The following is a 22,302-nucleotide window of genomic DNA, read 5'->3' on the forward strand; positions in this document are numbered from 1 at the left end:
TCTTTATAAGATCATATTTGCGTAATAGTTTTACTACTTCCTTTCCAATTTGGGTGCCTTTTGTTTCTTTTTTTTTTTTTGCCTATTTGCTCTGGCTAAAACTTCAAGTAAAATGTTGAATATAAGTGGCAAAAGTGGGCATCTTTGTCTTATTCTTGATCCTAGGAGAAAAGCTTCCACTCTTTCACCATTAAGTATGATATTAGCTGTGGGGTTTTCATAAATGTTCTTTATCTGTTTGGGGAAGTTCCACTTTGCATTGGAGTTAGTCACATTATACAGTCAGGGTACAGACCCCACAAAACAGCCCTTGCTTCAAATACCAACCACAACATTCCCAAGACTGCCCTCATTTCAGATTAGTAGGCTGTAAATTTAGGGTCCCCACAACCACTCTCAGGTTCAGTAATTCCCTAGAATGATTCACAGAACTCTGAAAAGCACTATACTTAGGATTACAGTTTTATTACAGCAAATATATATCTATATGTATATATATACAGATTAGATTAGAACCAACCAAAGGAGGAAGTGCATAGGGCAGAATCTGAGAGAGGTTCAAACATGGAGATGTCAGTCAGTCATTCTCCTCCCAGCTAAAGTATAAAAATACAGAGTATTGCCAACCAGGAAAGCTCACCCAGGCATTTGGTATCCAGATTTTTTTTTGCTGCTGAATCACGTACTACCTGCCTGGTTGACCTTTAGTCTTCATCCGTTCCTAGGGTTTACTCCAGTTAACCTGTCCCAAAGCCCAGGGCCAACAAAAACACTGCTATCAGTCAGGACATTCCAGGGGCCTAGAGATCACCTGTAGCTGAGGGCAAAAGCCAGACCTCTACATAAAATTAATTTTTCACCACATACCTTCTATTCCTAATTTAAATGTTTTTATCATTAAAAGGTTTTGGATTTTGTCAAATGCATTTCTGCAGCAGTTGAGATGATGATGTTTGTTTTTCCTTGATTCAGTTAATGTCGTATATTAAATGAGTTGAGGTTTTTTGTACATTAAACCACCCTTGCATTCCTGGGATAAATCCCACTTGGTTATAATGTACAATACTTTTACTATGTTACTGATATTATTTTGCTAGTATTTTGCTGAGAATTTTTGCATCTACGAGGTCTGACAATTAAGTTCACAAACTTGTTGCGGTGATGTTGCTAACCTTTTTTAGATATCAGGGATTATTCATTATGAATTTGTACCAACTGGACAAACAGTTAACCAAGTTTACTATTTGGAAGTGCTAAAAATGCTGCATGAAAAAGTTAGATAACCTGAACTTTTCGCCAACAATTCTATGGCTCTTGCATCACGGCAATGTACCAGCTCACATGACACTGTCTGTGGGGGAGTTTTTAGCCAGGGGACAAATAACTGTATTGGAACACTCTCTCTACTCACCTAATCTGGCCCCCAATGACTTCTTTCTTTACCAGAAGATAAAGGAAATATTGCAAGGAAGACATTTTGATGATATTCAGGACATCAAGGGTAATATGACAACAGCTCTGATGGCCATTCCAGAAAAAGAGTTCCAAAATTGCTTTGAAGGGTGAGCTAGGCACTGACATTGGTGCGTAGCTTCCCAAGGGGAGTACTTAGAAGGTGACCGTAGTGATGTTCAGCAGTGAGGTATGTAGCACTTTTTCCAGGATGAGTTTGTGAACTTAATTGTTGGACCTCATATCTTCGTTAAGTAAGTGATATTGGTGTGTAGTTTTGTTTTCTTGTGATGACTGTTTGGAGTTGGTATCAAGGTAGTGCTGGCCTCAGAATGAGTTAGGAAGTATTCCTCCCTCTTCTGTTTTTTGGAAGAGTTTGAGGACTGGTAGTAATTCTTAATTAAATGATTGGTGGAATTTGCCACTAAAGCCATCTGGTCTTTAGTTTTTGTTTTTTGCAAAGTTTTGATTGATTCACTCTCTTGTTATGGGTATATTCAGATTTTCTGTTTTTAGAGTCAGTTTTGGTAATATTGTATGTTTCTAGGAACTTGTCCATTTCATCTAAGTTGTCTAATTTGTTGGTATACAATTTGTTCATAGTATTCTTTTGTAATCCTTTTTGTTTCTGTAAAATCGGTAGTAATGTCCCCAGTTTCATTTATGATTTTAGTTATTTTTGTATCTCCTCTTTTTTTCTTAGTCTAGGGAAAGGTTTGTCAATGTTGTTTTTAAATAACCAGCTTTTGGTTTTGTTGATTTTCTCTGTTGTTTTTCTGGTCTCTGTTTTGTTAAACACCACTTTATTCTTTATTATTTCCTGGCATCTTCTTGCTTTGGGATTAGTGTGCTCTTTTCTTCCTAGTTTCTCAAGGTAGACTGTTAGGTTATTGATTTGAGGTGATTTGCTTTTTTGTTATTTTAATGTGGATATTAAAAGCTATAAAACTGCTCCTGAGCTCTGCTTTTCAGCATCCCCTAAATTTTGGTATGTTGTGTTTTCATTTTCATTCATCTCGAAGTATTACTAATTTCCCTTGTGAATTGTTCTTTGACTTACTGGTTGTTTAAGAGTATGTTGTTTAATTTCCACAAATGTGTGAATTTTCCGCTTTTCCTTTTTTTTGATTTCTACTTTCATTCCATTGTGGTCAGACAAGATACTTTGTATGAGTTCAGTTTTTTAAAATTTATTAAAACTTGTCCTGTGGCCTAACATACGGTCTGTCTGAATAATGTTGCATGTGCACTTGAGAAAAATATGTATGCTGCTGTTTTTGGAGAGAGTATTTTACATATGTCTGTTATATCTTATATCTGGTTGGTTTATAGTGTTGTTCACGTTATTTCCTTATTGATTTTCTACTTGTTTTCATCCATTGATAAAAGTAAGGTATAAAAGTATTCAACTATCATTGTATAATTGTCTATTTCTCCCTTCATTTATATCAGATTTTGCTTCATGTACTGTAGGGCTTTGTTGCTGGGTGTGTATACATATGTTCTTGATGCATTGACCCTTTTATTAATATATATTGTCCTTTGCCCCATGTAACAATTTTGGACTTATATAATGTTTTGTCTGATATTAGTATAGCTATTCATCTCTCTTCTGATTTCTATTTGAATGAAATATCTTCTTCCATTCTTTCACTTTCAACCCATTTGTGCCTATGAATCTAAAGGGAGTCTCTAGTAGATAGCCTACAGTAGGATGGTCATGTTTCTTTTACCCTTCTGCCATTCTCTGGCTTTTAGTTAGAGAGTTTAATCTATCTACACGTGAAATAATTGCTGATAAGGAATAAGTTACTTTGGCCATTGTACTGTTTGTTTTCAGTATGTCATATACTGACTGGCCGAGTGGCTCATTTGGTTAAGAGTTAGCTTAAGAGTACGAGCTCTGAGCAACAGGGCCACCAGTTCGATTCCCACATGGGCCAGTGATGCTGTGCCTGAGCAGAGCTGTCGTTGAGCTGCTAACAGGTGGCAGGATGGCTCAGCTGGTGAGAGCATGTGCTCCTAACAACAAGACTGCCTGTTCCATGGTGGGCTATGCCCACCCGCAACTAAGATTGAACTCGGCACCTTGAGCTGAGCTGCCGCCCAGATGGCTCGGGATAGAGCATGCGCTCTTAACAACAAGGCTGCTGGTTCTACTTCCTCATGGGGTAGTGGCTACGCCCACCCGCAACAAAGATTGTAACACAGCACCTTGAGCTTAGAGGCCACGAGCTGCCAATAGGCAGCCAGATGGTGATTGGTGCCCTCCACAGCGAAGATTGAAGAACAATAACTTGGCTGGCTGGTCCTCCTCCCCAATTCACCAACATTGTTCCCCTCCCCCAATTCCCCAATTTAAAAAAAAAAATGTCATATACTTTTGTTCCTCAGCTTCCTTCATTACTGCTTTTTGTGTGTGTTTAATTACTTTTTTGTTGTGTCATTTGATTCTTTTCTCATTTCCTTTTCTGTATATTCAGTCATTTTCTTAAAGGTTATGTTGGGGATTACAATTAACCTCTTCAATTTATAAAAATTCTATTTTAGATTTTTACTACCTTAACTTCAATAGTACACAAAAACTCTGCTCCTGTACACTCTCTCCTGTCTCCTTTATATTATTGTTGTCACAAATTACATACTTATATACTGTGTTTATTAAGATAGATTTGTAATTACTGTTTATTGCATTTGTCTTTTAAATCATATTGGGAAAAAAATAGAAACCCAGAATACAATAATACTGGCCTGTATATTTAGCTGTGTAATTACCTTTACCAGTTTTCTTTATTTCTTCATATGACTTCAGGTTACTGTCTAGTGTTCTTTTGTTTCTACCTGAAGGACTCCCTTTAGCATTTCTTAAAAAACAGGGGTACTAGTGACAAACTCCCTTAGCTTTCATTTATCTCAGAATGTCGTAGTTTCTCTTTCACTTTTTTTTTTTTTTAAGATTTTTATTGGGGAATTGGGGAGGGAACAGCATTGGGGGAAGGGGAACAGACAAGTTGCTGTCCTTTTGTTCTTCAGTCTAGTTGTGGAGGACGTCGCTTCACTGGCCCATGCTGGTATTATCATTGCGCTCTTCCCAGGTGAGGCAGATTGGTCGCTAGCTGCCGTCCGCTCACGCTGGCTGCCGGCCACTCACAGTAGCTTACGGCAGCCCACTGCAGACCCACTGCAACCTACACCATCACCGGCGACTCACGGCAGCCCAGCTCCAGGTCGAGCTGTTGTTCACCATCTTAGCTGTAGAGGGCGCAGCGTAACTGGCCCATGTGGGATCCAAACCGGTGGCCCTGCTGCTCAGAGCTGGTGCTCCCAAGCCAACTCTTAACCAACGAGCCACTCGGCCGGCCCTCTCTTTCACTTTTGAAGGATAGTTTTGCTCAATGTAGAATTTTCGTTTGGCTTTTTTTTCTTTCAGCACTTTAAATGTGTCATTTCACTGCCTTTTGGTCTCCATGATTTTTGTTTGTTTGTTTTTTGATAACTTGGCTATTTAATCATTGGGGATCTCTTGTAAGCGGCAGGTGGCTTCTCTCTTGATGTTCTCAAAATTCAGTTTTGTCTTTGGCTTTCAACAGTTTGACTTTAATGAGTTTCAGCACAGATTTTTTGCTTTTATCTTTCTTGTCATTTGTTGAATATGTAGATGCATGTATTTCATTTGAAAGTTTTCCATCATTATTCTTTAAAATATTTTTCTGCTCCTTTTTCTCTGTCCTCCCCTTTTGGGACTCCCATTTTTCATATGTTGTATAATGGTATTCCATATTTTGTTTTCCTCCACTTTAATGTTTTGTGCCAGGTTATTCATTTTCCTTACAGTGTTTTCAAGAAATAACCCTCTGTCTAGCCCAGGACCAAGGTCCCACACTGAGAATGCAGTCTGCTTTTTGTAAGCCTCCTCACCCAGCCAGGGATATAGGTAGGGCCAGAGCTAATAAAAACACCGTGAATCTTTTCTGTTGTTTTAAGTTGCCTCTTTTTTGATTCTGCATTCACTTGGTTGCTGTAAACATTTGACTATTTTCCAGATTTCAGAAGTTTGTTTTGATCATTTTTGCTCTGTTTTTTGGTGTTTCTATGGTGCTATCTACTCTGCCGTCTTTTCTGACATCACAGTCTTAGTTTATATTCTTGGAACATTGTATTTTGCTGATTTTTATATGGAGCAATATACGGTTAGTTTTGCTCTAAAATAAAACAGTATATAAAATGTCCTGTTATCCTTACCAATTATATAAAGTTGACTATTCACCAGAGTTGTATTTCTTATATATATGTTCAAAAATATTTTATATTTTATATCCTATGTTTTTAACTGCTTTATTGTCATCTAATTCAAATACCATACAATGTACCCACTTAAGTGTACATTTCAGCATGTTTTATTCAAAGGTTGTGCAACCATGATCATAATCCAATATTAGAACATTTTTGCCCTCCTTAAAGAAACCCTGCACCCATTAGCTATCAATTCTTATTCTTCCCTGTTACCTTTAACCCCCAGCCCTAAGCAACCTTTAAGCTACTTTCTGTTGCTATATATTTGCCTATTCTGGGCATTTTATATACAATTGACCCTTGAACAAATGGGGTTAGGGGCATTGATCACGCCCCCACCCATGTAGTCAAAATCTGCATATAACTTTTTACTCCCCCCGAACTTAAGTACTTAAGTACTTAAAAGCCAGAAGCCTTACCAATTACATAAACAGTTGATGAACATGTGTTTTGTATGTCATATGTATTATATGCTGTATTCTTACAATAAAGTAATCTAGAGAAAAGGAAATATTAAAATCATAAGGAAGAAAAAATACACTTGTAATATTTATTGAAAAAAATCTGTGTATAAGTGGACTGGTGCAGTTGCAACCCATGTCATTCATGGTTCAACAGTAAATGGAATTATATAGTGTGTGGTCTTTCGTGGCTGGCTTCTTTTACCTATAGTAATGTTTTCAAGGTTCATCCATGAATGTATCATGTATCAGTACTTCATTTCTTTTTATTGCCAAGTAATATTTCACTATATGGATATACCACGTTTTGTTTATCCATTCATCACTTGAGGGACATTTGGACTGTTCCCATTTTTTGGCTATCATGAATAATGCTGATATGAAGATTTGTGTATAAGTTTTTGTGTGGACATGTGTTTTTGTATTTTAGTTTTAATTCTAGCTTACTTGAAAATTTTTGCATCTAATTTGAGAGGAATTTCTTGAAAGTTTATTTAATTCAGTGGAATTTTATCTTCCTTTTGAGCTACATTGTATCAAATAACCTAACTCATATAATCAAATAAATACATATATTTGTACTCAAATTAACTATTTTAAGTCAGTTGTGTACCTGAGATATTCAGACTTATCCTTAGTTATTATTCTAACTGCTTGCTTTGTATATCATGTATACAACTGCTATAATATTACGTCTATTGCCACACTGAAGCAGCATAAGAGAAATCTTTTTAAATGGGAGAGTATATTATCTTACTCATCCCATGTTCATATAGCATATGAGGTAGAGCAAATATAAACTTCTGGGCTTGTTTTTGTTTCCTTTGTCCTGTGGATCAGGACAGTAATCTGCCACCACGGAAGTTCATTTGATTTTAGTAAAATAAAATCTTCCAAATAGAAAATTTCCAGATTTATTGGGGTAGCAGTTGAGCAGAACAGAAACCACAGACCAAATGATAGAAGATAAAAAAACAAAAGAAATGGCAAGAAGCATGAAAAGGAAACATTAAATTATAGAAGACCAATATATAACATCATGTATAAATGGGATTAACCCCATAATGAAAAAAAGTCAAATTTTCTCTCACACACACACACACACACACACACACACACACAACCAACAACAACTACACGTTTCTATAATGAAAACAGTTGTAACTAGCTTCCAATGGCTGAAAGCAAAGAGGTTGGCAAAGATGTATGGGGAAAATGCAAACAAGGCTAACTGTCATCAGGTGAAGTTGAATATGGTGGGAAAACAGTCATTTTGTAAGATAAAGGGTATAATACACTTACTTGGATAAACAACTGTCAAAAAACCTGATACATGGAGTAGAGTTACATTGCACAAGGCTTAAATTGTAGAAAATAGAAGAATTGCACAAACACAATAGTATTGGGATATTCTCCCATACTCCCTCAGTGTAGACTGATAAAGTGTTAAAAATACAGTACTATTATCGAAGCTTTCCATACTACATTTGAACTAATGAAAGACATACTGTGTCTGTTACCTATGATGAAGACTACTATATCTTAGGTCAGGCTATCTGCGAAACAAACTCTAGGACAGAGATATACGTGTGAGAAGTTTATTGGCGTGTTCCCTCAGGATCAACATCTGTGGGCAGGTGCGGGTAAAGGAAGTAAAAGTGCACAGAGGGAGGAGAAATCAAATTGGATACAGTCACTCCAGAGGCCTAGCTGGTAATTCAACTGGACGTTTGCCCTGGGGAGCAGCGTAACCTTGGAAAAGGTGGCACTCTGAGACTGAGGGTAGTTCCTGGGGAGAGATTTGCTGAAAACTGTCAGCAACCAACACTGCCAGCAGCTGGAAGAATGAGTGCCTCGGTCTGAACCCTAAATCAGAGCAGGCATCACAACATCCACTATATGCCACCCCTGGTGCCACTTGTTCCCACTTTCTTCCTACAGTAAGTCCTGGAAACTATTCCTCCATGATTTTCATTGACGTCTGTTCCTTGAGTAATTTAGAAGAAGTTTAATGGGATAAACTACTGCACCCACTTCTACGGTTGGATTGAGGCCATAATTGGTCTTCATCTCTCTGCTCGACTTCTCATTCAAATTCCCCTCACCCTAAGCCAATTAATAACTCTGCTGGTCTGAGATTGCTTACTTGGTAAAATAACCCGAACTTTCATCCCTTAGGGATTCAGTGGAAGTCAGCATGGGGGTAGGATTTCACATAGTCCCTCAGACACCCAAGCTGAATGAGGCTCCACAGTCTAGATCAGGGGTCGGCAAACTTTTGAGATGGAAGAGCTGCCAGGGGTCAGCAAACTGCGGCTCGCGAGCATGTGGCTCTAAAGTAAATTTGAAAATGGAAATAAAACTCGTAGTTTCATTTATAAAATTTTAAAGGATATTATTCACATAATGGTGATTATGTAAAAATATATTTATTTATCTCGAATAATTTTTAAATTGTTGTGAGGAACAGGATTGGCTCTTACAGGGGTCGGCAAACTTTTGAGACGGAACGTACCCAAAGAGCCGCATGTGGCTTGTGAGCCGCAATTTGCCCACCCCTGAATTCTAGATAGTTGCTTCTCACTGTTTCAGAGAAAGAGAAAGCCAGGTGGTGTGTACTGCTCTTCTATGCTTTGGCCTGCAAGTGACAAACATTACTTCTGCTCTAAGCTCATTGGCAGAACTACTTGCAAGGACCTGCCTGCTTGTGAGGGAACTGGGAATTGTGGGGAGGCTGACTTCAGAATGGTGGCGAGCACCCGTCTCTGCCACAGTCTGCCCTTCTGATTATCAGAACTCCCTTTGCTTCCTTTATTCCACATTCATTCCCTCCTTAGGCGAGATCACCCCAATCCTATTCTATCCAGGCATTTAGCTCCAAGTGATACATGGAAATCTCTACATCTAATCCAGGCATTGCTCCTTTTGGTCCAAAAGCATTGGCATGAAAATGACCCAATTGTCTGGCCATCCCCTCCCCCTGCCCCTATCCCCTAGATCTGGTCACACACGGCCTGGGTAACCACAATAAACAATCCTGTTTGGGAAATTGAAAAATGCAGTATTGGTTATTTGTAATCTGAAATTCACCTTGGGAGACATTCTGAGTGTGCCTTGCCCTGAGGGTGAGGAACATTCCTTGATTAGGTCCTGAATGTGATCTCTGCGAGGACCTTCCTGTCTGCTGTTCTCTGTTGTATCTGGCTCCACCCTGTAGAGAGGCTTTCTTTTTCACCATCCTTGAATCTGAAGTGGGTATTAAAAAAAGTGCTCTCCTTGGGGGTTTCTCAGCTTTCTATCTGCAAAAGATTGGAGGTCAAGTGTCATTTTAAGGCAGTCCTTCTCAACCTGGGTACTGTGGACATTTTGGATGAATAATACTTTCTTTTGAGAATTGTAGAATGTTTAGCAGCATTCCTGGCCTCTACCCACTAGATGTCATTAGTACTCCCAAATTGTGACGACCGAAAATGTCTCCAGACAGTGCCAAATATCCCCTGGGGGCAAAATTGCCCTGAATGGAGAACCACTGTTTTAAAGTTAGAATAGCCACAGAATCATGGAGGGTTTTTTGATAGTATAGCTCTCTCAGACACTTAGGAGGCTTTTTTATCTTTTTAACTATAGTTCTTTTCAAAGCACATTTGTTAGCTCACTGGACTTAATATCTGACTTTAAGCTTTCATGCTTCTGTTGGCAAGTCTGAAGCAGTTTCATCAGTTGAAAGATTTTTACAAGTCTTTCTCTGAAGGGCTTTTAGAATTGTTGTGTGAAAATGGTGCTTCAGAAACAAATCCAAGATATCAGTGTCCTAAAACAGCATTTATTGCTTGCTTGGGTTTGCAAGTTGGCTGTGTGGCACTGCTTCAGATCATGGGGTCAGGTTCAGGGTCTGTTTCATGTTCAGGTTTCAGTGTCCAGGCTGAAGGAGTGCCTTTCTGGGGCACGTCCTTTTCTCATGGTGAAAGATAGCAGAGCAAGAGCCAAGCTACATCAAGCAAGCACATTGAAAACGTCTCTTCAGATTTAGTGAACATCACATTCCTTCACATTCCATTGGCCAAAACAAGTCATCTGACTAGGCCCATCAATAAGGTGAAGGAGCATACTGGGTCGGAGGGGGAGATATTCGTACCATCGCCCTTTTGTTTTTGAAGTGTCTAGTAGCATTTCACTTTTCCAGAATGGCAAGGCCCTGCAATTCTAGACTTTCTGTTCCCTTTCATTTCTACTTTTAAAGTGGCCAATTCTTTCAAATGCAGCCAGTAGCCACCAACACACTACTAAAGTTTTGCTTTCCAATCTCTTCTTCTAGAGCAGGGTCAGCAAACTTTTGTCTGTAAAGGCAAGGCCACATAATAATTATTTTAGGTTTTGTAAATGATACAGTCTCTGGTATAGCAACTCAGCTTTGCCATTCTAACACAACAGCCATAGACAACAGGTAATTGAATGAGTGAGACTGTGTTCCAACAAAACTTTCTTTACAAAAATAGGCAGGTCTTAATTTGCTAGCGCGTTTTCTGGAGCTTCAAGTTCATTATGCAAGTGCTGTGCCTTCCAGGTTATTGCAAGTGACAGTGTCATGAAATGTATTGCTGCTGTATAACCTGGATCACTTTTCCAACCTTTGATATAGTTTCCCTGCTGCCTGCTGCTCCACTGCTAAGCTGTGATCCTGTGTTTATATAATAGTAACTCCTCACTCCTGGCATAGAATAGAGTAGTGGAAAGGAAAAACTGTCCTATGTGTTTACAGCTCTACTCCTGACACCAGATGTGTGGTGATTTTGCCCACAGCAAACAATTCTCAGATTCTCTGGACACCAGCCTTGTGCCCTACAATTTAACTCAATTCTGACACTGCCTACCTGGAGACAGCATCAGATCCCACAGGGTAAGGGCTCAGTCCCACAAGACTGCCCCCATGTCAGATGCCAGTCACAAGCCCAGGTTGTTCCTGTGCTTCTGACTTACTGGCTGTAATTCAGAGATTTCCTATAACCCCTTCCTCAGGTTCAATTAATTTGCTAGAGTGGCTCACAGAACTCAGGAAAACATTTTACTTACTAGATTACCCATTTGTTATGAAGTACATAACTCAGGAATAGCCAAATGGAGATGCATAGGGCAAGTTATGTGTGCAGGCATGTGGCGCTTCCGTGCCATCTCTGGTGTGCCACTCTCAGATCTCCACACGCTCACCAACCTGGAAGCGCTCTGAATCCTGTCCTTTTGGTTTTTTATGGAGGCTTCATTACATGAACATGGTTTATTAAATCATTAGCCACTGCTTATTGAACTTAATCTCTGGCTCCTCTCCTCACCCAGGAGGCCTGCTGGTGGGGCTGAAAGTCAGGATCTAATCACATGGTTGTTTCCCTTGCAACCAGCCCCCATTCTTTTGGACTTCCCAAAAGTCACCTCATTAACATAAACTCAGAGGTAGTTTGAAGGGGGCTTTTTATGAATAGCAAAAACACCTTTCATCTTTGTTGCTCTTATCACTTAGGAAATTCTAAGGGTTTTAGGAGCTCTATGCTCATAATTGGGACAGAGACCAAATATATATTTCTTATTATAAATCACAGTATCACAACTAGGCTATGCAGAATTCTCCGTGGCTTAACACAACTAAGGTTTACATCCCACACTGCTTGTCCAGTGTTGGTCATGATGGGTGAGGACTCTGCTTTACATAGATGCTCAGCAACCCAGGCTGACAAAGGGTCTGCTCTCTGGAATGTGACAATGACCAAAGCAGGGGGACAACAGGATGCTCTTCTATTCTTTGCTCCCACTCATATCGCATTGACTAGAATTAATCACAGTTAGGGTTGTCCACCTGACTGTGAAGAGGCTGGAAATGGGTGGGAGAGAAGACTGAATATTATTAGGTTAGTTTCACTGCCTCTGCCACAAATTCATACAAACTCAGTTATTCTCGTACAGTTAGCAATGGTTCTAACATCCGTAGAAATTTTTGACAGTTTGTTTTTATGTTGCATATCTTCTAAGCTCATCCATGATTGCCTATCAAAATGCACTTAAAGACAACATCCATGTTTTTCTGGATATAGACATTACAGACGTAATCACTGGTATTCAGTGTATGTACTGCACATCAGTATCAGTTACGAGATGTCTTTGCGTTGTGGGGATATGCTTGCTTTCTTTGGTCTCTTGGTTTATAAGACACATCAGAGCTTACAGGCTCTGTTTATGCTGCTGCATTTCTTTTAATGATCATAGCACAGAATTCCTTAAGGTTGGAGTCCGATGGAAGATTGTTCACAAAGACATTATTTAGTAGCATCAACAGCAAGTAATTTTATAGATTACTGGCACCAAGACAATGCTGTCCTACCTCTACGAGCAAACAAAAATTTTATGAACAAATTTGTGTGGTTTGGGGTGGGAAATCAGTGATGGAAACCTGCTAATGACTAGTTCAGTCTTTTAAAATTGAACATCTACCAGCTTGAAAGGTCAGATGACACTTGCTGGGATTGACATTAGAATGGCCCATTATTGATTTGTGATACCTATAATAAAACTTTGACTTTAAAATGAGATTTTTTAAATGGTGATAATTTAGTATACAAGGGAATATAAATACTAACTTATGATTCTTTCTTGTATAATAATAGTTCTTACATGAGCTTTTAGATGCCTTTCAAAATCGCTTTTACTCCACTTGATCAAAAATTACTACTTATAGTAATTTAACTTATATAATTACTAATAATAATTTCTGGTAAATAAAACATTCCTAACTTCTCTGATAACTGTATATAGTCATAAGCTAAAATGCCATCAGGCTAATTTCTCCAATTTGCCTATTGTGATGAATCTGTGTAGTGATATCAATTATGGTGAGAGAAATAAATAATTAACATAATTGTTTTACAAGGAATCTGATAACTTGTGAACAGCAAAATATTTGTATATATCATAGCAGTCATTTTTTATTTTTATTCTTTGAAGGACTTAAAGCCCAGTAATATAGTAGTAAAATCAGACTGCACTTTGAAGATTCTTGACTTTGGACTGGCCAGGACTGCAGGAACTAGTTTTATGATGACACCTTACGTAGTGACCCGCTACTACAGAGCGCCTGAAGTCATCCTAGGGATGGGCTACAAAGAAAACGGTCAGCAAACACTCTTTACTTGAAATACTGTTCTGATTTGTCTGCTTTTGTTTATCAGATTTCTTATGTAAATATTTAAGCTGAAGTGCATAGAGTTAGATGTCTGTCACTGTTTGAAATGTTTATCAAGAGTTTGAAAGTAACTACAAATTTTGTCATAAATGGTTGGAAAAACTTGGGGCCCCTGTTTATTTAAATATAAATACGTAGTCATCAACACTACTATTGATAAAAAATGTGTTGCCATTGCCCCTGAACCAAAATATATGTCATTCGCTTTCAAGTTATAACTTGAAAATGAGTATTTCTAACATGGACTCAAGGAAGTATGTAGTGGACTGACGGTTTATCTTTAATAGTAATCCTAGTTTTCTGTTGATGACATTTGCACATATTTCCAACCCTCTGAGACTAAAGTTAATAGCAATGGTACTTAGTGTAATCTTTAAGAGCTACAGTAAAGCCATTCTGTAAAGCTGATGGATAATTAAGGTGGCATTTTGTAGGAAACTGTCTCCTCAAAGCCCTATGTCCAGCCTTAAAAAAAATGGTGTTATTATGTGTGAGTATATTGAGTTGTATGTGTATGTATATACAGACACACCAGCATTAGAATCAAGGTTGAAGAAAACTATAAGACATTAGTTCATGAGTTTAAAAAAGGTATACATGTATTTCTATTTAATTTAAGAATAAATTTTATTGACTCAGACATTTAGGAGATGAGTAAGTCTGCACAGGATTTTATTGACTTAAATTATAACTTTTTCCTTTTTTTTTTTTAAGATTTTATTGGGGAATTGGGGGAGGAAACAGCGTTGGGGAATCGGGGAAGGGGAACAGACAAGTTGCTGTCCTTTTNGCTTCACTGGCCCATGTTGGTATTGTGATCAGTGTGCTTCTCCTGGCTGAAGCAGATTGGTCACTGGCCATTGGACGGTTCTCACAGCGGCTCACGGCAGCTCATGCCGGCTGCCTGCCGCTCACGCTGGCTGCTGGCCACTCACGGTAGCTTACGGCAGCCCACTGAAGCCTATGTCATTGCTGGCGACTCACGGGCAGCCCAGCTCCAGGTCAAGCTGTTGTTCACCATCTTAGCTGTAGAGGGCGTGGCGTCACTGTCCCATGCAGGATCCGAACCGGCGGCCCTGCTGCTCAGAGCTCACACTCCCAAGCCAACTCTTAACCAATGAGCCACTCGGCCGGCCCTAAGCTATAACTTTTTAAATGTGGTAACTTTATCCAAAATACTCCCTAGAATAGGATCTAGATGTTTTTTCTAGCAAGGACTCTGGCACAGCAGTTCACTTTGAATCAGGAAACTGTATTAAGTCAGTCTTCAGGATTCTTTCTTTTGTATATAAGGTACCATTGAACTGAGGATTTTAGCTTAATTCCCTTTTCTGAGGTAATTAAAAACGAATACTTTAAACATTTACTATTCTTTTGTTCTTAAACATGCTGTTTTCTTAGTCTCTACCTAAAATTGTCTTATACCCTGTAGAATCCCATGAGTTGAATTGAATTTAGTATTAGACTTTTTTTTGAGTATTGATACTTCAAGTGACCAGCATGAAGACTGCTTTTGCATTTGCTGTAAAACCATCACTTGTCACAAATATTGTGTAATGTGTCACTCAGTGTCCTAAAAAAAATGTGATCTTGGGAGAAAGCTCTCTACCAGAAATAAGCACCAAGAAAAAAATAACATATAAAGAATTGATATACTTTACTCTCTTAGATAAGAATTATGTAGATCACCTTATTGCCTTTTTTTGGGGGGTGGGGGGAGTCTCAGGAAACTGAGTCAAATGTAATGCTTAATTATGATAACTCCATTAGCCCACAAGGTTAAAGGTAAGAACTTCCTTCTTTTAGTGACACTCTGCCTCCCACCTACCCACCCCCACACATACTTGTTTTAACAACCCTTATTTTGTCTTTTGTTGCAAGGTACCTCAAAGCTTTTTGGAAAGTATGATATAATGGAATATATTTAAACTGCCTAATAGGCTAAGCAGTTAGACCCTTTAAAGCTAGTTTTGTGTCTGAACCAGGCTTATGTTCAGAGAGAAAGTCTTCACTGACTCAGACAAAAACTTCTCTATACTTACAGTTTTCGAAATCTGTTTAAAAATGTTTTTCTTCAATTACCTACATATGTTGTATCTTGGATATTTAACTAAAGTTTGCCATTTTCTATAAAATCTATAGAAAAAATGTAATAGGTTTTTGCCAAAAATGAAAACCCAGGAAAAAATTTTTCTCTGAACTGATTTATGAATATTAACTTTCCTCTAAAATTTTATCCTTGGAAGTTGAATCATGTACCATAAATGTAAAAACATTTGTACGTATATTTTAATATGAAATTTTAGAGAAACTTGAGTCCCACAGGATTTCCAAAATTTATTTCCAGTTGAGCTCCTAAGATTCTGTAATGAACTATCAGCCTCCTTATAACAGTGTATTAGAAAGTACACTTTACTTTCCTAAGCCCTCCCACATGGTAAAGGGTATATCTCTCTCTAACATCCGTACATCCATTTCTGCCCTTTTCCTCTTGCTTTTAAAGAATTTGGACCCTCAAAACTCAAAAACAAATGCAAGCGTCTAAGGCTTTCCTTTTAAGTTGTTCATTCTTCCCTTGTTCTCCTGTTAAACTGTAAGCCCCTACTCTCTTTTAATCATATTTCCAAACCCAGAGATATAAAATGTCAGGGTGTGTTGTTAGCTTTAATGAAACAGATGGAGATCCTCAAATTGCTTGCTGTGTCTGTTCAGCATTGATTAGAGCTCCCATTTAAAGTGGGAACTTTCATACTATTTCTTTCAGCCAAAACTAACTTCTAGAATCAAAAGCAGTTTACTTTTATGGGTTTAAAAACTTGAGGTGGAAAACATGGAATATACTTCTTTTGCTAAGTGTTCTTAATTGATCATTTGTTCATTCTCTACTTTGGGGGATAGTAAGGTAAATACAGCATAACGTTGTCAAGAAAACATGACTTTCGATTCAGAATCAGCATAGCACTACTCAAATGAATTTATGAAATTCAGTTTGAAAATTTCTAAAGAGCTTTAGATAAATTTTTAAACTGTAGTTATTCATAGAAATGCATTTTTTCTGTCAAATGTTTTAATATACTAGATTTTTCTGCTCATGCTTTTTTTCTTTTATTTGACTTAAAGAGAGAGTATAATGCGCAGTGGAACCTCAAAATAGTATCAAGATTTTATTTTTTTGAATTTTGCTACCTCATGTACTTTTTTAACCTTATAACAAAGTTTGTGTTTGGTTCTATTTTATATACTATCAACAAATTTTCGGTGACAAAATGTGTAGAATTTTTAATCATGTGATTTCTGTGCATAACTCTCACTTTAAAATTAGATATGTAGTTGAAAGGCCACACTTCACGTTTGCTTTTGTGAATCAAAGCCTTTTGAAAAACATTTTGTTTTAAATTATTCCATTAGCTGAAATTAAAATCACTTTTTTCTTTTTGTGATATTTTGTAGTTTTTTATATAATGCAGTCATATTATGCTTCTTTGATTTTAACAACCTTTTGCTTTGCTTTTCCTTCTTTTGTGCTGCAAACATATAGTGGATTTATGGTCTGTGGGGTGCATTATGGGAGAAATGGTTTGCCACAAAATCCTCTTTCCAGGAAGGGACTGTATCCTTGTGCTGCTGCAGCAGTTTAATTAGTTAGGTGATGAACTTCCTTATGTTCTCTAATGAAAATGAATATGGTACATTCATATATGTGGGGTTTTTTAAACAGACATAAAGTTTGTGGCTGTTATAGTTCAAAAATTGTTGAGATAAGCTGAAATATTTGTAGACTGCATCTGGCAGTAGGACATACAGTCTCTGCTGGTAGTTAGAGCACATTCACTGTCACTCATTTTTATTTTATACTGCTTTCTATAATTTTAAAGTATACATGGTGTGCGTGATTTTTTTTAATGTTTATATTTGTTTTTAATTTTAACCAAAATCTTTATGTTAATGTCATTGCATTTTGTTTTCAGTTGACATTTGGTCAGTTGGGTGCATCATGGGAGAAATGATCAAAGGTGGTGTTTTGTTCCCAGGTACAGATCGTATCCTTATCTTTGGCCTAAAATGTAGTTTCTAAAGGTCAAAATGTATGACAGCGCTTCAGCTTGGTCGGGTATAATGTATTTTGTCTCTCCCTAATAATAAATAATGTTCAGTTGCTCTGCTTTTTCAAAATACCACCTGCTATTTGACATAGACTTCCCTTTCCCTCATTTATTGATTTTTTCATATGTCAATTCTGAGAACTGCTCAAGTTAATTATCCACAGTTACTTTGCTGGCTCTGAGTTGATTTATTTAACCTAAGTAAAAAATCATGGCTTGCATTAAAAATTTCTAATAATTATACGCTTGAGTAAGCCCAGAAGTACTTAGGACTTTAATATGAATTTTGGAATTGTCTGTTGCCTCTGGTCATCCTTTTGTTTTGTCCCCCTCCCCCCACCACCTTTTTGTTAATGTTCTATTGGTTTTATGTCTTTTGGTTGTTGTCTCATTTCTCAACATAACATATTGATCTTTTCATCGGAGAATTTAAGCAGTAATAGTTTTATGGTGATGAGTAAATTCAGATTCATGCTTTTGGTTCATCTGACCACTTCTAATATTATATTACCAGTGAGTGATCTGTTATGTATTTATCAGCTAGTAACACAATTATTTTAGGAAGAGGAATGGGAAAAGCCATATGCACTGGATTGCAATAAGAAAGTTTCAGGAGGGACTTGGAATGTAAAAACTTAGGAAGAAGGATACTAGGGAATTCTAACCTTACAAGTTACCAAAATACTGATTCATTTTTATAAGTTTCAGAGCTTTAAAAAATTCTTATTAACGTAAGTTAAACCAAGAATGGCAAAAGAAAATCCCACTTTTATCAAAGCCATCGTTTTTATTGCTACTGGTCATGTTCTGTTACTGTAGAAAACTCAAAAAAAAAAAATCAGGACAGATTGTAAGAAATATTTCTTAGCCTCTAGGATATGCATTGACATCTTCTGATAAGCTGGAAAGAAAGGTAAATTTTATATTCTAAATTGTGTACAGTGTACATTTAGAGTCCTTATGGGTAGTAATTATTCTCTGAATCACTTGTCATTTGTATGTGGAATTTGTTAGTTTAAGCTTCTATTTTTATGATAAAGTCAGTATGAGACACACACACACTCACTCACTCACTCACTCACTCTCACACTCGTGCTCTCTAAATAAGGATAATAAAGCTTGTTATTGATCCTTTTTGTCCACCTGCAATCATTGCCTTTTGTAAGGTGGCTGTAAGATATAAGCTTTATAACTGCCACATTCTTTCTTAGGATTTTTTAAATTGTTATTTTCTTGTTGTTTTAATATGAATATGACTAATGTGTTGAACATTAGATACAGAGTATTTTTCTTAGCTACTTGATATTAGATATTGATCAGTGGAATAAAGTTATTGAACAGCTTGGAACACCATGTCCTGAATTCATGAAGAAACTACAACCAACAGTAAGGACTTATGTTGAAAACAGACCTAAATATGCTGGATATAGCTTTGAGAAACTCTTCCCTGATGTACTTTTCCCAGCTGACTCGGAACACAACAAACTTAAAGGTACTTTTTATAAATATATATATTTAATCCCATTTTGTGTGTGTATATTCACATTATTACGGGACGTAGCCCAAGGCTATCTCTGGGTAGTGGAACAAAGTGAGGTTTTAGTTATTTTTTTCTGTAACTTTTTTTTTATCATACGTATGACCTGATTTTATAGTAAAATCTATTCTTTTTAAAATGCATACTTTTTAATAAGTGATAATTTCAAGTGTCTGAAATGTATTGATAATTTTAAAACTTTTATGAGATACATGTACATTAACATCATTATTTTTGCAGCCAGTCAGGCAAGGGATTTGTTATCCAAAATGCTGGTAATTGACGCATCTAAAAGGATCTCTGTCGATGAAGCTCTCCAACACCCATACATCAATGTCTGGTATGACCCTTCTGAAGCAGAAGCTGTAAGTTCTTTTTAGTGTTTGGAGAATATATTGTCTCTTACAGTTAGAATTAAAGTTAGGTTTGGAGGAAGCATTTTAAGTTTAAATAAAATTATAAATGATGTTGTTTTTTTGTTTTTACATAAAAGTAACTTAAGTTAATGAGCATATACAAGTACCTCCTACACAAAATAAAGTTACCTCTCACCGTTCTTGCCTTCTTGCCTTGATACCTTGTGCCTGATCTGATGAGCTGGAATATTGAGTGCTTTGGGAGAAAATCCTAACTTAGTTATAAAACAAATTATCGTGTTCAAAGAATAGTGCATTTCTATGATATAAATAAAATGTGACCACTTCAAAAGGTGGAAGGAAAGAAAAAGGTGTTTATTTAAACATCCTTTTTCCTGTCACAAAGGAGTGTTCCAAAACTAGTCTCTACATACGAAGGTTGATGATTTAATCAATCTTGGTCTAATGTATTTTTACAAACCTTTCCTGTCTGGCTAACATTTCAAATAATTACAAAGAATTTATATATTCCCAATAAACTGACTCGGTTATTGTCACCTTGTGTTTTTCAGCCACCACCAAAGATACCTGACAAGCAGTTAGATGAAAGAGAACACACAATAGAAGAATGGAAAGGTAACATTCACTAGATTCTTAGAGATGAAGCTGAGAGAGCTTCAGGCTTTTTATGTTGATTTATTCATCGTCTTGGGGAAATTAAAGATGTTTTCTATTATTCATAATCATATTTGGTGATATGATTATTAATATTTTTTGCAAAAGTAGAAAGGTCTCCTTTCCTCCCTGATTTAATCCTACTCTCTCATGTCCCCCACCCCAGACACAGAGACATCATTAGTGCTTCCCCAAATTTTTTGTTCTTCTATAGTTTACAAATACTATAAGCATGTATGTTTGGTGTCTCCCTCCCCTTTCTCCTCTCCCACCCTATTGTAATCCCAAATGGTTGTACATTGTGCACACTTGCTCTGTTGATGTAATCGTATATTTTAGAGATTATTGTCTCTTGCTCTACATACCTGGCTCATTTGGTTAAATAGGTGGTATTCTGCTATACAGCTGTGTCACAGTTTCTATATCCACCTCCTACTTGAAGAGTATTTGTGTCCAGTTTGTTGTTGTTACAAACAACTGCAGTGTTTTTTTTACACATGTGAGAACATGCCTATACATGTGAGAACATGCCTACACATGTAAGAACATGCCTATAAGGAAAATCCTACAAGATTTGCTGGGCCAAAGGATAGTTTTCAGTTACTTCCAGATTACTCTCCAAAGAAAGTATAGCAGTTTACACGTCCATCAGCGCTGTTAGGAGTGTCTGTTTCACCCCCACTCTCACCAAAAGAGTGAGTTAATTTTTAATCTTTGCAAATCTAATCACATTTTATGAATGTGATTGAACATTAATAATTCTTTGATAGTCATTGAAATGTTAAAATACTTCTTTCTTTAAAAGATTCCCTGGGACATTTAGGCCAGGTAATTTTTAGATCCTCTTTACCTCCATTTGTGCTGTTGTCATTTAGTATTTGGAGCACTTGTGTAGCTACATGACTTTGGGCAAGTCACTTGACCCCCTTTTTTACCTGATCTTAAAATGGATACAGAAGACATACTGTTCAGAACTAAGTACCTAAGTGCTGGGAAGGCAAAAGGGACTGGAGCGGCTGGTATAAACCTGAACAGATAATCCATCTATAAAGTTTTTAGGGAAGAATGAATTTGATTCTTTCTTCTTAGGAATAACCAGAGATTTCTTTCCTCTGAGTTGACTTTGGGAGACATGTAGTTAGACTCTGTGGAGCCCAGCAGAATGATGGAATTGGGTAGGACCTGGTGCATTTTGTTTGTGTAATAAGTAATGTACAAGCATGTAACTGTGGACCAGAATATCTAAGCTGATATTTTTATGTATCATTAGATTTACTGTAGACATTTATGGTATCTCATGGAATCTTAATAGGCTATCAACTGTAAAACACACCAGAATATACCACTAAGAAACACTACCAATGGTTGTACTGCACCATTGGTTATAAGTAAGATACAACCCAATTTCAGAGATATTAAACTGTGGAAAACTGCATCTTAAAGTCAGTGAAATAGTATTTTTGTTTGTATAGGGATATAGCTGGGATTTTTGATTACTCTAAACATGTTTACCTTTATTCTGGATCTTTTTCTTCAAGCCCCAAGTGCAGTTCAGTAATTACCTACAAACTGCCTTTCTCAAGATCTGCTGAAGAGTTTTAGCATCATAACACAAAGAAAAATCTATTGCCAAAGCCATTAATTACAGATTGCTTTGCCTTATTGGTATTCCTAATTAGCTTTGGTTCTTCTACCTTAATCCCTTTTCACAAAACAGTGCTGGGGTTTTGTTGTTGTTGTTGTTGTTGTTGTTGGTTTGTTTGTTTGTTTGTTTGTTTTTAAATCCTATCTAAAATGCCTATCATTCCTTTGTTTCTTTGAAGAAAAGCATCCCCCATTCTTTTCCTCTATTGAGACTTTCTGTTTTTCTTCTTCCAAGTCCAAGTTACCATAGCAAGCAAACGCAGGTGTCTCTAGCTCTTGTTCATTTCAACATATCCACTTGTTTTACCTCATGACCAACATAAACATTGACTTACCCTATAACCAGAGCTTCTTTATCAGAAGTTTAAAGAATTACAGATTCCTTAAAATTCTGTGCAACATTTTTTGCTTGTACATTTTTCTCGGAAGAGGGTTCATTGCTTTTATGCAATTCTTAAACAGTTCCATGACCCAAAAAAGATGATGAATAATGGCTTTGTACTATCCACCAGGTTCTTCTTAAGTAGACATTCAAAGTCACAAGCACATCACACTT

The 22,302-nt window shown here is 37.1% G+C and overlaps 1 protein-coding gene across 4 annotated transcripts in view; it reads left to right on the forward strand.

Moving 5' to 3' along the window:
• MAPK8 (mitogen-activated protein kinase 8) overlaps positions 1-22,302 on the forward strand; it is a 122,547-nt gene that overhangs the window by 91,095 nt on the left and 9,150 nt on the right. For 2 of the 4 annotated variants that reach the window (XM_019660505.1, XM_019660507.1), the window contains exons 6-10: positions 13,194-13,359; positions 17,400-17,471; positions 18,844-19,026; positions 19,312-19,436; positions 20,000-20,063. In XM_019660505.1, the coding sequence (XP_019516050.1) occupies positions 13,194-13,359; positions 17,400-17,471; positions 18,844-19,026; positions 19,312-19,436; positions 20,000-20,063 (610 nt within the window). Of the gene's footprint in view, positions 1-13,193; positions 13,360-16,969; positions 17,042-17,399; positions 17,472-18,843; positions 19,027-19,311; positions 19,437-19,999; positions 20,064-22,302 lie in introns of all 4 variants that reach the window. The other 2 variants (XM_019660509.1, XM_019660506.1) reach the window with 1 other exon arrangement.

This window comes from Hipposideros armiger, unplaced genomic scaffold, assembly GCF_001890085.2.
Source record: "Hipposideros armiger isolate ML-2016 unplaced genomic scaffold, ASM189008v1 scaffold_319, whole genome shotgun sequence".
NCBI classification, from domain to species: Eukaryota; Metazoa; Chordata; class Mammalia; order Chiroptera; family Hipposideridae; genus Hipposideros; species Hipposideros armiger.